The sequence below is a fragment of the Seriola dumerili genome, unplaced genomic scaffold (assembly GCF_002260705.1).
Source record: "Seriola dumerili isolate Sdu_G_001 unplaced genomic scaffold, Sdu_1.0 BDQW01000331.1, whole genome shotgun sequence".
Taxonomy (NCBI): domain Eukaryota; kingdom Metazoa; phylum Chordata; class Actinopteri; order Carangiformes; family Carangidae; genus Seriola; species Seriola dumerili.
In genome coordinates, this window is record NW_019174586.1 from 6434929 (window position 1) to 6450434 (window position 15506).

The window sequence follows — 15506 nt, forward strand, 5'->3', positions numbered from 1 at the left end:
AACATAAAATTTTGCTAAATGTTTTAGTTACCTAACTTTAATCAGTGTTTAAGTTTAAGGCACCAAAAGTTAAGTGACAACGCTTTCAAAAGTAATGTCATGAATGAAAATTTTTATTTATCACATAATTTCACAAAGAGTGCAAGAAACAGACCCCCATCCCCCAACTGGTGTGAAAACCCTTTGCCTTTACCAATTCTCCTTGATCAGCTTGCATAAAGTTTTTCAAGGCACTATGTTGTTCCAAGCATCTTGCAGGACTCGCCAAAGTTCTTCTTCTGTGGATTGAGTGCCTCTGTGTTTTCTGTTTCATGTAATCCCAGACTGATGCATTCTGATGCAGGACTCCTCTGGGACTGATCAGGCACCTCTCTGATGGATGATGTTGTTGGTATAGTATCAGTAATATTAACTAATCTGTAGAGGGAGCCTGCTGTTGATGTTTATCATAGAGGGAAACTGTTAACACCCATCATGAAACATGAAGCAAAAGCTCGCTGTTGGTGTTGTTTCATGTGTTTAGACTGGAAAGATGTTTGATATTATTTCCACTGTGGTAGCACAAACGCTGACATAATGAGAGGCCAATCAGATTGCTCTCACATTGTTCCCTCCCACATGTTGTAGTTATTAAGGTGGGTCATTTTATTATATGATCTAAATTAACGGCAGCCTCAAGTCGAAAAACGAAAATATGTTGATCATATTTTATATGCTACTGATGCTCAGAATGGGCGGTAAGTATATGTAGAAAGGTCTGGTTTAGTGCAGTTGTGTTTCACATTTATTTTGATCTTATATAGATGGCATATATTAAATCTGTGTCTGTTGTTAATCACTGCTCTGTTTGTCTTTTCAGGATGCACAGACAAGCAGATCTTTGAGACAAAGACTGTTTGTGTTGGAGATAATGTGACCCTCACATGTGCTCGCAAGGGTTCAGGAAGCTTGTTTTGGATCAGGATTGTTTCTGGAAACTTTCCTCAAGTGTTGGGAAAAACATATAGCTTGGAGTCTGTTGATCCTCGATTTAGAGTCACTGAAGAGCTTGGAACATTTGTTTTGTCTATTAAAAAAGCAAAGCTAAGTGATGCAACAGTTTACTTCTGTATGAAAATACATCAACAGAACTTTATATTTTTAAAAGGAACAGACCTGAGAGTTGAAGGTAAACACATTTTTCAGATTCCTTAAATATGGCTTTGTTTTCAATAATTATGGTGAAATGTGTTTTTTGAATAATATATATTTTTCGGTATCCCAGGAACAGAACCTGATGTCACTGCGGTCCCTACACCTGATCCAGTCCATACAGAAGCCTCTGTGTCTCTGCAGTGTTCAACCCTCTCTGAGACAAAACTGTGTCCAGAAGAAAAGTGTGTGTGCTGTTTTGGAGCAGGAGCTGAATCTCACCCAAGTTTTAATTATACTCAAGGAAACAGTGTTTGTGGATATGACAAGAATCCTGAGGGACTCTCAACAAAGAAATGTTTATGCACCTTCTTGAAGAATGTCACCTCTTCTGACGCTGGGACTTATCACTGTGCTGTGTTCATGTGTGGAAAGATATTATTTGGAAATGGAACAAAACTGGATTTTGAAGGTAACTGCACAACATTTCTACATTGTGGTGAAATTACCTATTACATTACATATTTATTCATTTAATTGAAAATCTCTCCCGCCCAGGTAGAGCATGTACCATTAAGACGTAGATCTAACCGTATTGACCCGGTTTTAAATCCGTCCAGTGGCCCTTTGCTGCATGTCATCCCCACTCTCTCTCCCTGACCTTCCTGTCTCTCTACCACTGCACCTATCAGTACAAAGGCAAAAAAATGCCCCAAAAAATAACTTTATAAAAAAAGAAAAAAAGAAAATCCGATAGGATCCATTAAAATAAAGTATGATAAATAATTTCTATCAAATATTAACACGATGATGAATTACTCTATTACACTTTTACTAATTAATAATTGTAATTATTTGCTCTTTCTCAATATTTTTCAGCAGTCAACATGTGGGATTCTCAGAGGGCCAACACAATGTTTTTTCTCTTGTGTGTTGTTTTGGCTCTAAGTCTGATCATCATAGCTTTCGTCATTTGTTCCATAAAGTCTTGGGATTATTGCAGTGGTAAGGGAACATTTCTTATACCGTATTGTACTTGGAAAAAGTGAACTTCATTAGTATTGATCACAAGTTAACCTTCAGAACAGTTCTTCTTTATTTTAGTGAAATTCAGTTAAATATTTTGGCTAATCTTGATTTATTGTTACTGTCTTTATTTACAATACAGTTCTCATTGTTTGTTTAACAGGCACTCCAACCACTGGTGGACAGCGCAATCAACATTTCAGGAATTTAAGGGTAAGATGAACCTTCTAACAAAAGTCAGGTCCCCTTTTTCATTTTAAATGCATTTATCATAAGTCATCTCACAAAATGTGCCATATATTTTGTCAGAGAGATGAGGACGCATGGGTTTATTCAGCTGTTGTCTATACCATGATGGAAGGTGGCAGTGGTGGAATGAGGGATGCAAAAGCAGCGGAGAGAAAGGGGATCTATGATGCTGTCAAGGCTTTTGGGTTGGATCAGCCATTCAGTCAATTCCAGCAAAAAAAATAAAAATGTGCGACTAAAATAAATAATTTGACCTCCTTGAAAAAGGAAACCTTCCTATTTATGTCAATATTTTTGAAATGGGCATTGGTATTTTTGAAATGTTCGTTAAATCATCAAAGACATCTGTTCACTTCGTTTGTAATGCAACCTTTAAGTGTTATACTTTTCATGCCTATGAATAAAATGAAGAGTTACAGGTATGACATAAAATCAGAATGCAGATAAAGAATCAGACAAATAATCAGCTAGTTATGTTAAAATATTGCCATGATCTGAGCCTGCCTTAATGTCAAGTTTAAAATGTCTCTGATCATTAGCACCTATGTAACCATTACAGTCATTTTATTTTACCTGATTTAACGTTGTCCATATTTCACATTACAAAAGTAAGTGTTAGTTCTGTCGCATCATCAGACGTCTGTCTTTGTTTGGAGACGGACAACACAATCAGAAAACTTTCATCAAACTGTCTACAGTTTTCTGACAGCACGTTGTGTTATTTTATGTGAGATTTTCTGCAAGCTCGATATACAGTCAGCGTTCTCCTACATTATTGTTTATTTTATTTTATCATAATCAGTTGTATTGTATTTCATTTTTGTGCTTTTATTTACTTGTTACTTATTTTACTTGTGTTATTGTTACCACTGATACCCCTGAAATGTTAGTCTAATTTTACGTTACCTTTTATCTTATTTGTCAGGAAGTACCTTGTAACTTGAAAGTGTTATGGCAGCATGTATTCTTGGTAAAATAAAGAAGACACAAAGATTACTATGCTGACAATGGTTTGCTGTTGTAAATGTAAATATCATATTAATTTATGGAAATACTATGTCTCTCTACAACAATTTCATATACTGCTATGCTCCTATTCTGGACCGTCATATTAGGTAAAAACACATACATAGGTTTTCCTATTCACCTTCACCTAAGTGACCAGGGCATGTTGGTTTAGGGAAGCAAAGCTCATAGTAACCTCTCTAGATGTGCCCTCATATTTTATGAACACATGCATTCTGTGCTTTACAAAAAAATTCTGACAGAAGATCTTAAAATATATACAGTATGCCACAAACTTATCACACTATAAACATTAAACCTACAGATGATACACCACGCCACCTGAAAAACTAGAATTACCAGCATCCCCATCCCATTTTCCCCTTCCTGAGTTACAACAATGAATAATGGACAGAAGTATTTTTGCTAACACTATGATGTCACAATGAAGTTGACCTTTGACCATTTGGATATAAAATGTTATAACCTGATTTTATCCTTACAATCATTTGAGTTAAATTGTGTCATACTTAGTGAATGAATTTGTTTGCTTTAAGAAAGTTATTGTAGTTCTGTGATGTCATCTCGGGTGAGTCCGTGGGATATTTCATAGAGCAGGCCAGAAAGAAGGACAAATCTAAGAGAAACTTTTATTGAAGTAAGCGGCTGACTGTTTCATGTGAGTGAACTGGTAACCCTAACAATCCCATTTTAATATTTTATCTGAGATGTTGAGTGTCTTTTGACTATCTTGTTTGGATAGTATTCACAACATGGATTTCTTCTTAAATGGAGTAGGATTTTTTGGAATTCAATTGGTTCAATTATTCACTTTATCAGTCTGACCAGAAAACAACATAAATATCCAATTCTGACAATAACAAAACATCAGCAAACACAGCTATTTTTTTTTTTCCAAACATAAGCTAAAATAAATAAAAGCTGTTACAGTATGCAATCCAACTGACACAAATATTGGTACAAGCTACCACACACACATTAACAGAACAAATAAAAAAATATAGGCTATATAAATCTGATAACACACACCTGCATTGTCAGCAATATTTTTTTTTCTCTTATTTTGGTGAATCCTTGTGTCTAAATGCCTTAAGACCTGGTCATATCAGAAAGTGATACTGCTAAATTAATTTGTGCATTTTTGTGAAGTATTTGTGTCTAGAAGCTTGATAACTTTACTCGCAGTGTTAGTCAATGAACCGCTGTAGCTGGTGAACTGACCGCTAACTCTCTCACTCAGTCAGTCTCAGTAGCACCTGGATATTCTGTCTGTTTTCTCTATGCTGTTCTGGTTACTACCCCCTGGCATTTTTTTCTCTATTGTACACAAAAACACTATTGCAGGGCAAATAAAGCTCTTTGAGCTAATAAGGTCATGGTTGGTTAGCAAACCCATTAGCGTGTTAGCACAGTTTAGTCATTAGCAGGACACTAAATACACAAACATTTATTCAAAAGCCATAATACCATTAACTCCTGTCTCATAACCAGGTCTTAAGGCTATGTTCAGCATTTTTGTCAGGGAAAAACGGTGTCTTGAGAAACTAAATGATTGGGTTACAGTTAGAAATGAAATACTATATCATAACACACAACAGGATGAGCTACAAACACTCCTGTGGCGACTCTCGTTTCTTCAATCTTTTTGCTTTCCGTGCAGAGAAAGTCAGTGCTACATAGTTCACTGCTTCACCATCCTGTAAATAAAAACATACTGATTGTGTTAATTGCTAATATTTGTTAGATTAGAGCTGTAATGTCAACATGAGTTAAAAATAATATAAATCATATGGTGTTGGCTATGTCATCATGTGTAGTTGAGTCCCAACAAACACTAAAACTTTTAATTAAAAAGTCGGTGTACAGTTTGTTTGAAAGTATTAGGGTACTCTTTGTCCTCCATTGCACATAGACTGTACCCACAACTTTGACCTATAACAAGCTCTATATACTATATTATCAACACCTTTCTCTGTACACAGTCATTTGATCTATTCTTAATATAATAGTATTAATTATGACAGCTTTAGAATATATTTACCACATTATTTGATCCATCAACAGCTGACCCGTCATGTCCACGGAGACAGGAAGCACTCATTGCTCCTGTAAATAAAAATAAAGCTTTTAATTTCAGCTGTAGCACCTTGTTGTCCCGTGAAGGAGTAACCATACATTCTTTCTAGAAGTTACCATTTTGATGCAACACACTCAGACCAAAATCTAATGAGTCAGGAAAGACAAATATAAGGATTTATCCAGTAACTCAGTTGTAACAGTCACATTTCAAATCCTCTGACTACAGAACATATACTTTTCCTTTGGTCTGTGGCAGTGGTACTCTTACTTGAATAAAATATTTGAGTACTATTTGACAGATGTAAAAAAGTAACACGGATGCATGTTGTTCCAAAGACAACACTCAGGTGGATGTTCAGACTAAGATCCACTGTTTTTCAGGACTTAAACTGCCAACCCTCGAATCACAAGCCCATAATTTTTAATTTAATAGAAATTTACTATAATTTCTGTCTTTCATGGTTGGGTCTCAGAGAGCTTAATTGAGATCAAAAATAAAACAAAAGCTAATCACTGTTGCATCCCTAAGCATAATTAAATTAATGAATAGAAAATTTATGTATGATCAACATACCTTTGCAATGTTCACAAACTCTTTGATTCACAAAGAAAATGAGGATGACAATCACAGTGACACAGCAGGCCAGCAACCCTCCAAGCACAACGACAACTGGGTCCAGTCCTGATCCTAAATCACAAAAATATCCTCAGCTCATAGCAATTGGCTTCATGTTTTTATCAATTATAAGTCACTCTCTCAAACTTGAATGAAAACCGTCAGCCTACATGGACTATATATTTTAACCAATCTAAATTCATCAAGACTCATTTATGATTCAAATACAATTGTAAATACGTACTTGTCTCCACTTTAGTTCCTTCACCAAACAGGATCTCTCCACATGTGACCACAGCACAGTAGTACGTCCCAGCATCAGAGGAGTTCTGTATAGTTTTGGACAAACTGTAGACACAGCTCCTTTCCTCTTGTTCATCACTCCTGTTGCTGTGAGTGTAAATGATGCCTGGATGAAATCCTCCTGATCCAGCTCTGAACCAGTGCACACTGTGTTCACCTGGACACTGGGCTCTGCTCTCTTTGTTCGTGTAGAGAAGTGAACACTGGAGAGTCATTGAGGCTCCCAGCTGAACTGATGCTGTCTCCGGACTTTGATGCACGTAGACATGTTTCTGCTCATTACAACCTGTTTGGTTAAATTTAGAGGAGGGATGAAAACAATTCACATTCAAAATTATTTGTGTGACTTATGAGCCTTTTGATCACTCACATAGGCTCAAGCACTGAAAAGTATAGGATATTTTACCGTTCACAGCCAAGAATGTGCCATTGCTGACAGTCTGTGAATACGATGTTCCACTTTGACAGAAGTACGTTGCTTCATCCACTTTGCTGACATTTCTAATGGTAAGAAGATAATGATTATCTCCTTTTGTTACTGTGAAACGTGAGTCTTTAAATTGTTCAGTGACTGTTATTGTACCAACTATTACTGCAGCAACCATTTGGACTATTTGTCCAAGAGGCTGCTTACACCAAAGCAAGATTTTGTTTTCCGTGTCAGAGACTGGACATGTGAAAGTGGCATTGTCACCAAGTTCAACCGCATTCAAAGAGATCAGGTGAGGAACCTCTGCAGTTTGAGCCAGAGCTGAAGAAAAGAGACAAACAAAAACAGTTACAACACACGAAGAAAAAATAAATTAAAAATCTGCCATATAAAGATTATTACAGGGCCTCGCCAAAAATATATTGCTATTTTTTTCACACAGTAAACATAGAACAAGTGGTATTTATGTCACACTAGGTAAGTCGCGTACTTACACACAAGAATCAAAGCAGCCAATCTTCCGATCATTGTGGTACAGCACCCTTCTCTTGCACTACTGACATCTTTCCACCCAAAGAGGTTTGATCACAAGATCACCGCAGTTTACAGAGAAGAGGACATACTGATTGGCTGAAATGTACTCCCCCCTAAACTTGGCAAACACACTTTTGCAATTCAACCAAAATGGGCACACGGGGTTTTTTTCTATTGAGTGTAAGCTCTCAGGTTTTAGCTTTGTTTAGCGCTGGGACACTGGAAGCTTCCTAACATCTGTAAACCAGTGTAAAACAAATTTGATTTTATTCAAACAAAATTAAGAAAAAAAAGGTAAAGTCTAATGTAAAATAATCAATAAACCATTTTGTTTTTTTAATATTGTATTTCTGTGGCTAGCTAATGAGAAAATGTAAACAAGACAATTAAGTTCATTATTCAGTTGTTTCTTTGTGCTACACTATTAAACACACCCTGAATCAATCTCTGTTGACTGAATAGAGATTAAATTCATATATGTTTTTTTAACTCTTGCCAAGAAGGAAATAATTATATTTTGCAAAAGGCTGATGTATCTTCATAAAAACTGCAAGCTACACTGTGTTTTAAAAAAATGAAAAGCAGACACAGTTCATATGGTCATGTACACAGACTAAAACAGAGGGTCAAACAGAGAGAAAAGACCCTTTGAATTTATACCTGAGCTTGAAAGCCTGACCACAGCAATGCTTAAGTTTCCATGCATCACAGACTGTGAGCAACAGTGGCGTGCTGTGACTTCTACAGATAGGCAAGCAGAGATAAAGGATCAACAAACCACCCCCACACCCTCCCACCACCTTTTCACGACAGTAGTAGTAGAAACAGCAAATCTCACTTAATTTCAGGGTCATGTCTGATGATTTTGTGCAACCTGTCTTTCCTGTAAGTTTCTCTCTTGCATCTTGCTGCTCTCTGCCTGGACATCTCCACCTTTATGTCTGAAGAAGTATTAGGATTATCAGTTTGAACTGACAGTCAACATATCAAATGTGCAGTATAGAGAAAAAATATCAACAACAAAAAAAACAAACGCTAACTGACAATTACACTCCAGTGACAAACTTCTCAAGCAACACTGTTTTCATCATGGCTGATGTCACGAGAATACTTCAGACCAGTCACACGTTAGTACAACAATGCAATTTGAAAGTTTTGAAGAAGAGGTGATGCCAGTGCAGGGTTTCTATCGCAATGCCAGGTCAACATGAAGCATCTCATACGTGACAACATTGGCTTCATTACAACTAATCTGACATTTCAGATGTTGTGTTGTCAAGGGACGTCTGAGCTGAGACACTGGAGCCTGTGATGCACCACTGTGCTTCTAATGGTAGCTTGCAAGAGGGCCTGTCACGCTGCAGCTACTATCAACATTGTTTTGATTATATTTATGTGATGTATTGAAACAAATATAAAATGTCAGGGTTAGGGTAAGGGTTAGCCTGTTTATTTATTAATGTCAAGAATAACACAAAAAAGTTAAATAAAAATTAACTAATTTCCATTGTGGTCCATATGAGCACAATAGAGAGAGTTTCTATGGATTTCTGAGAATTTCTATGTTAATTATAGCCATGCACATTAGAATGAATGAATGAATGAATGAAACTTGATTTATCCCAGTGTACTGTTCTCTTTTGTGCAGCAGTACTCATGAGCACCCAGGGGCAATACAAAAAGACCATCCACTTCTTTTGCTGTGTCTTTTGCCCTCGTCTCTATCCATTGTGATATTTACCAACAACTCCTAGTGGCAAACAATCAAACAACAACCACAGAGATAAACAGCTAACCATTCCCGTGACGTCACCTGACAAATAGCTACAGTTTGTAAACCAAGTGTAAGATATAGAGACTCTAGTAGTCGCCTGACTCATTTGTAAGAAGTGTGTTTCAAGGCTAGAAGTCTTTGCAGATTGCATTGAGTGTCTGGGAGTTAATCTGCCGCATAGCTATTAGTTAGCAGACTTGCTAATGGCATGCTAGCATTAATGTATGGACTTTGAAGCCTGCACACTGCACCAGACAGCGCACTGTGTTAGCAAAGAAGCACAGTTGCATCTCTGGTGTTGATCGGGGCCTGTTTCCTTTTCTCGCTGCAACTGAGACCGAGGTTGGATTGGATTTTTTTTTTCTTCCATCACCACCGGGACTCGTTAGTGGGACTGTGGCGGGAACAGGAGACTGTTGAACTGCTGACCAGTAACTGGTGTGAGTGAAGATGCCATCAGTACAGCTGTAAGTTACCACACACACATCTCACCCAAACTGCATTCAGAGTATAACCAGTAAATTGTTGTTGTTGTTGTTGTTGTTGTTGTTGTTGTTGATTCATGCATCATTCATGCCATCGTAAACTCAGAGTATTTCCTGCCAGGTCGTTTCATTTTTCCATTATCTTGGTAGAAAAGGGGCTGTTGTGTTTTCTTTTGTTTGTTTGTTTGTTTGTTTGTTTGTTTTTGTTTTTGATTGTCTTAAGTGATGCCTCAGAATGACTCTGAAGGATTTTATCTTACTTCATTTAAATTCTTGGTAAATGATTTCACCTCATTTTCCTCTTTGTTGGTTTAATAGAAGTAGGATAAAGTGAAAGCTGAGGGTCAACAAGAACCCAGGCCGCTGGATCTCATGGTAGTTTATTCTGGGAAAGCGCTTCATGTAGTTTATGTAGTTTTGTACTTGCAGTTAATGTAGGAACAAAGCTTCCTTTAAAAAGAGAAATATTTGCATTGTCCCTCTTGGTTTTTCATGAGTGGAGTTTAACTGGATATCGCTCCAGGTTCACATGGGTCCCAGTAATATCGTGAACTCTGATTTGTCCTTTGAGTTTCTGTGAAAGCCCAGAAACTGATAGTGCTCTGCTACTGCCTTTCACCTAATGCATGTTGGGATAAGCTTCTGCCCAGCTGACGTGTTTCATTACAGATGACTGACAGGCAGAGTGGGCGGGTCATTACTGATGTTGAGGGGCACCTGGATTGGCCGGTCCTTCCTGCTTTTTGGCTTCACTGATGTCAGCGTTGGCGGTTAGACCATCTCTTTGGTCCTGACTGAAATATCACGGCAGCTGTTAGATGGATTGCCATGGCATTTTAAACAGATAATTATAGTCCCCAGAGGATGAATCCTAATCAGTATGATGAAACTCTGACTTTTTCACTACTGTCACCAGCAGGCTGGCATGCAATTTTGAGTGAAATGTCTCAATAGCTGTTGTAGCAAAATCAACAGATACAGTATGTTGAGTTTACAATATCTCTCCTACAAGACCTTCTGTGTTTAAAGTGTCAGATTTGGGAACCCATCATGAGAACTAAATTTCACACAACAAACAGATGCTGCTGGTGTTGTTTCATGTTCTTAATATGGAAAGTTTAGTTGAATTTCTTTCCACTGTGGTTGTACAGTGAAACAGCAACATTACAAAAGGCCAATCAGGTCGCTCTGAGATCGTTCCCTCCCATTTGCTATGACTACATGAAGTTGAATCTTGTTATAGTAGGGTCTAAATTAACTGCTGTCCCAGCTGGTGAAATCGGAGAATGCTGATCATAATATATATGCTGCTCATGCTCAAAATCGGGCGTAAGTATTATTCCAGAAATATTTAAAATACATTGCGGTCTTTTTGCATTAATATAGAGAAGGCATATGACTGTTTCCCTGTCGTTAATCATTCCTCTGTCTTTATTTTATTTTCAGGATGCGCAGATGAACACATCTTCGAGACAAAGACTGTTAATGTTGGAGAAACTGTGACTCTGACATGTACCCGCCAGGGAACTTCGAAGTCTGCACGCTTATTTTGGATCAGGCTTGTTTCTGGAACATTTCCAGAAGGTTTAGGAGGACAAGTTACTTACTTTTCTTTTGATGAAAACAGTGTTAAGGAAACTCATCACACAGAAGCAAAACAAAAGCTTGAAAAATTGGAAAAGCATATTTCCAAAGCACAGTTCAGCGACACTGCAATCTACTACTGCCTACAAGTAGAAAAACTTGACATTACATTTCTGAAAGGAATATTTCTGAGAGTCAAAGGTAAATCCAGCAAAAACAGCAAAAGATTCCAGATGTCATAAGAATCATAGCATTATACATCGTTTATAAGAGCAGTTTTACTCACTTTCTTACTTGTATATATTTAGTTAATGCATTGTATGTTTACATAATTCATATAAAAGTGACCAGACTTTGTCTTTTGTTTATGAATAAACAATTGTAATATATATGCCCCTCCTTCAATGTATCCTCAATGAACTGAATAAAACACGTTTATTTTTTGTTTTTTTAATTTCATAGAGCCAGAACCTGAGATCATTGCCATCACAGAAGACTTTGTATCTGATCCAGTCCGTCCAGAAGACTCAGCGACTCTCCGGTGTTCAGTCCTCTTCGACCTTAAGAGGAAAACGTGTCCAGTAGATCACAGAGTGTACTGGTTCAGAGCCGGAGCAGATGAATCTCATCCCAGTTTAATTTATGCTCATGAAAACACTGTGAATCAGTGTGAAAAGAATCCTGAAGCTCAGTCGACACAGAAATGTGTCTACAACTTCTCAAAGATCGTCAGCTCCTCTGATGCTGGGACTCATTACTGCGCTGTGGCCACGTGTGGAGAGATATTATTTGGAAATGGAACAAAAGTGGACATTGAAGGTAACAGCACCATATTTCTATATAATGAGAAAATTATCATCATTTTATTAACATACTATCAAATATCGTCAATTTTTTTTTTGCTATTTCTTAACTTTAATATTTTCTTTATTTAATGTTTCAGTTGTCGACACGTGTGATTCACAAAAGGACAATACAATTGTCCTTCTGTTGTTTGCTGCTTTGGCTGTAAGTCTGATTGTTACAGCCTTCCTTGTTTGTGCCATCACAATGAAATCTTGTGGTTGTTGCAACGGTAAGAAAAGTTGCTCATATATCAATCTATTGAATTGTTATAAACTGTCATCATTTGATTCATATTTGACCTGTGTGTAAGCAAACTTCATTCATCTTTAAAAAAAAAAAAAGTCAGATCCAGTGAATCATTTTTTACTGTGACTTATTCTTTATTAAAATAGCTGCCGTCAGTCTGCAAACAAATGCTGCAGCAGCCAGTGGTAATCATCAAAGTCAGCAGGTAAAGAATATAAATATGTAGCTACAAAATAATTATCAGATATTTTTATATGTACATGTATTGAAATCAATCCTCTCATTTTCAATTGGTGCATTTTTTTAATTTCAAAATCCAGCTGCCGTCTCTCTGCATATAAACAATGTTGGTCAGAAAAGTCAGAAGCTATAGTATTTACAGTTTTGATTAAACTTCTAAAAAAAAGGTTCTTAAGGTTTTTTAACTCTGTTGTCTCGTATCTTTTTTCAGAGTGATGAGGACAGATGGGTTTATTCTACAGTCGTATTCACCATGATTAAAGCTGACTACCACTAAAATCCGACGGAGGGAAAGCTACAAAATTAACAACAGAATAAGTTTGTAGAAATGCACTGATCCAATTCCCTTACTCAGTCCTGGCACCGACATATTTGATGGGCGGAATATCTGAAGTTTACATGTTTTCAGTCAGAGAAAAATACTGATTGGTACTGAATATCAGCCAGCGCCCTGCACTGGTACCAGTGTGAATCTTGTTTAGACACAGAGACCACAGATCTGTTGTAAGTAAATTTCTATAGAGTTTATGCTATTTGCTTTTTTTTTCTTTTTGGTTTATTGTTTTTGTTATTGTTTTGACCATTAAAACTATTTGTGAACGTGATTTCGAGCTGCTGTGGACATGTCATTGTGTTGGTTTCCTTGAGATTTACAAATGCCAGAATAACTGAAATCCATCCGTCGCTTACATAAACAGTAGTTTATCAAGTTTTGAACTTTGACAGCCTCAGAGGGATTTAACAGGATTACTTGCCATCTATAGTTTTCTAGAAGCATGTTGCATCTGTTCCATGTGAACATTTTTTAAAAGCAAAATTCAGTAACCTTCAGTGTGGATCTTTTCAATAAAAACTACTGTTGACAGGTGAACCCCCACCCTAAGGTGACCTAAGGTGATAACCTCTATAGGGAGTTGTTCTGCCTATAGAGAGGGGTTTTGCTGCTTGTGGTAATATGCAACAGAGTATGCACACTCTTGTGGTGACTCACTCTTCTTCCTTCCTCTTTTCACTCTTCTTGCAGAGAAATCCAGTGCTGCAAAGTTCACTGCCTCTTCTTCACGATGATGTGAAAAACTCATTGCTCCTGTTAAAAAACAAAACAAAACACGAAGCCTTCACATTGTGTGTAAACATGAAGAATATGGTTACTGCTGTCGTAGTGTAGCGCTGATTACTCTTGGCGTTAACTATAAACGTTAACATTATTAAAATAGCATTGTGTGTTACTGTCGACCTTTCATTACGATAACAGGACGAATGAACAAGGGACATATTTTCAGCTTTTGGCTTTACATTAAAGAAAAAAACCTGTAACGTGTTCAATGCAGCTTGTGACATGTAAATATGGGAAAATATAGATTTTCTATTTATTCATTTGTTTTATACCACACCATTCATTGAAATGCTGTGCTATAGGCCCAAAATATTTATGGAAGTTACAAGCTGGTTTGCAAAATATTATTAATGTAATTTCATACGTTCGGGCTCTTAAAGCGACGCCTCGAAAGCATAACCGAAATCAGAAGTTGAGTACGGTAAAAAGAAAACTTCTGCCAGACGAAGTGACACAGCATGTTTTCATCATATATAAAATTGTTATTATAGCAGTAATACCAAATCATTGGTATATAAAGTCACGTATCTATCAAATCTTGAACAATTTAAAGACTCACGTTTCAACAGTAACAAAAGGAGATAATCATTATCTTCTTACCATTAGAAATGTCAGCAAAGTGGATGAGGCAACGTACTTCTGTCAAAGTGGATCATCGTATTCACAGACTGTCAGCAATGGCACATTCTTGGCTGTGAACGGTAAAATATCCTATACTTTTCAGTGCTTGAGCCTATGTGAGTGATAAAGACTCATATCCAACAAATAATTTTTGAATGTGAATTGTTTTCATCCCTTCTTTAAATTTAACCAAAACAGGTTGTAATGAGCAGAAACATGTCTACGTGCATCAAAGTCCGGAGACAGCATCAGTCCAGTGGGGAGCCTCAATGATCTCCAGTGTTCACTTCTCTACACGAACAAAGGAGCAGAGCCCAGTGTCCAGGTGAACACAGTGTGATAGAGTTCAGAATACCAGATATCATCGCAGCGAAATGTCAACGAGATTTCACTTCCAGGTCGCAATCATCGTTACTATACACTGCAATGCAAGTGCAGTGATGAACGCAAGAGGAAAAGGAGCGTGTGTCTAATTCTGTTCCACAAATCTATTGACAGATGACCTCTCGTGATGCTCGGGACGTACTACTGTGCTGTGTCAATGTGGAGAGATCCTGTTTTGGTGAAGGAACTAAAGTGGAGACAAGTACGTTTTACAATTGTATTTGAATCATAAATGAGTCTTGTGTGATTTCATTTAGCTTTTTTTTTTTTTTTTTAGTGTAAATGTAATGAATATCAATGATGATTAGTCTGTTGGTTTCAGGAGGATAACTAATTAACTTTTCCATACTAGACATTTGAGGACCACTAAAACATTTGTTGTGCAAAAAACATTGAAAAATAACTCATTCAGTCACAATAATTACATGATACGTTGTTTTCCTCCTAGAAACGTATGTGCCTTATTCCATTTCAAGTTTACCTTTAATCAATGACTCAAACACTGTTCTCTATATATGTCAGGTCTTTACCTCAGAACTCAGATAAAAAATATTTTTGATTAAACTCATTTGAAGATCATTAGTTTTCTAAATGCCATATGCTTGGCGTTCAAAAAACCAATGATTACTCCAATGTCGATATCTTAACAATTCTTAATGTCTTTTGGAAAATGTTTAGATTCAGGATCAGAGCTGGACCCAGTTGTCCTTGTTCTTGGAGGGCTGTTGGCCTGTGCGCGTGACTGTGGTTGGCATCCTTATTTTCTACATAAATCAAAGGAACGTTTGCAAACATTGTAAAGGTAAGTTCAGCCA

General features: G+C 37.0%; 2 protein-coding genes across 2 annotated transcripts; one reads left to right on the forward strand and one right to left on the reverse strand.

The window, feature by feature from the left end:
- Positions 1-4405: 4405 nt before the first annotated feature.
- On the reverse strand, positions 4406-7413 carry LOC111232757. Its single transcript, XM_022760402.1, has 6 exons — positions 7355-7413; positions 6837-7181; positions 6372-6716; positions 6086-6199; positions 5474-5538; positions 4406-5129 (listed from the first exon to the last, which is right to left on the reverse strand). Exons 1-6 carry the CDS (start codon positions 7386-7388, stop codon positions 5037-5039), a joined length of 996 nt encoding a protein of 331 aa, XP_022616123.1. The 5' UTR covers positions 7389-7413; the 3' UTR covers positions 4406-5036.
- Positions 7414-11270: 3857 nt separating this feature from the next.
- On the forward strand, positions 11271-13342 carry LOC111232575. The gene is made up of 6 exons (XM_022760160.1): positions 11271-11279; positions 11354-11438; positions 11700-12056; positions 12181-12312; positions 12476-12534; positions 12781-13342. Exons 1-6 carry the CDS (start codon positions 11271-11273, stop codon positions 12844-12846), a joined length of 708 nt encoding a protein of 235 aa, XP_022615881.1. The 3' UTR covers positions 12847-13342.
- Positions 13343-15506: the final 2164 nt, after the last annotated feature.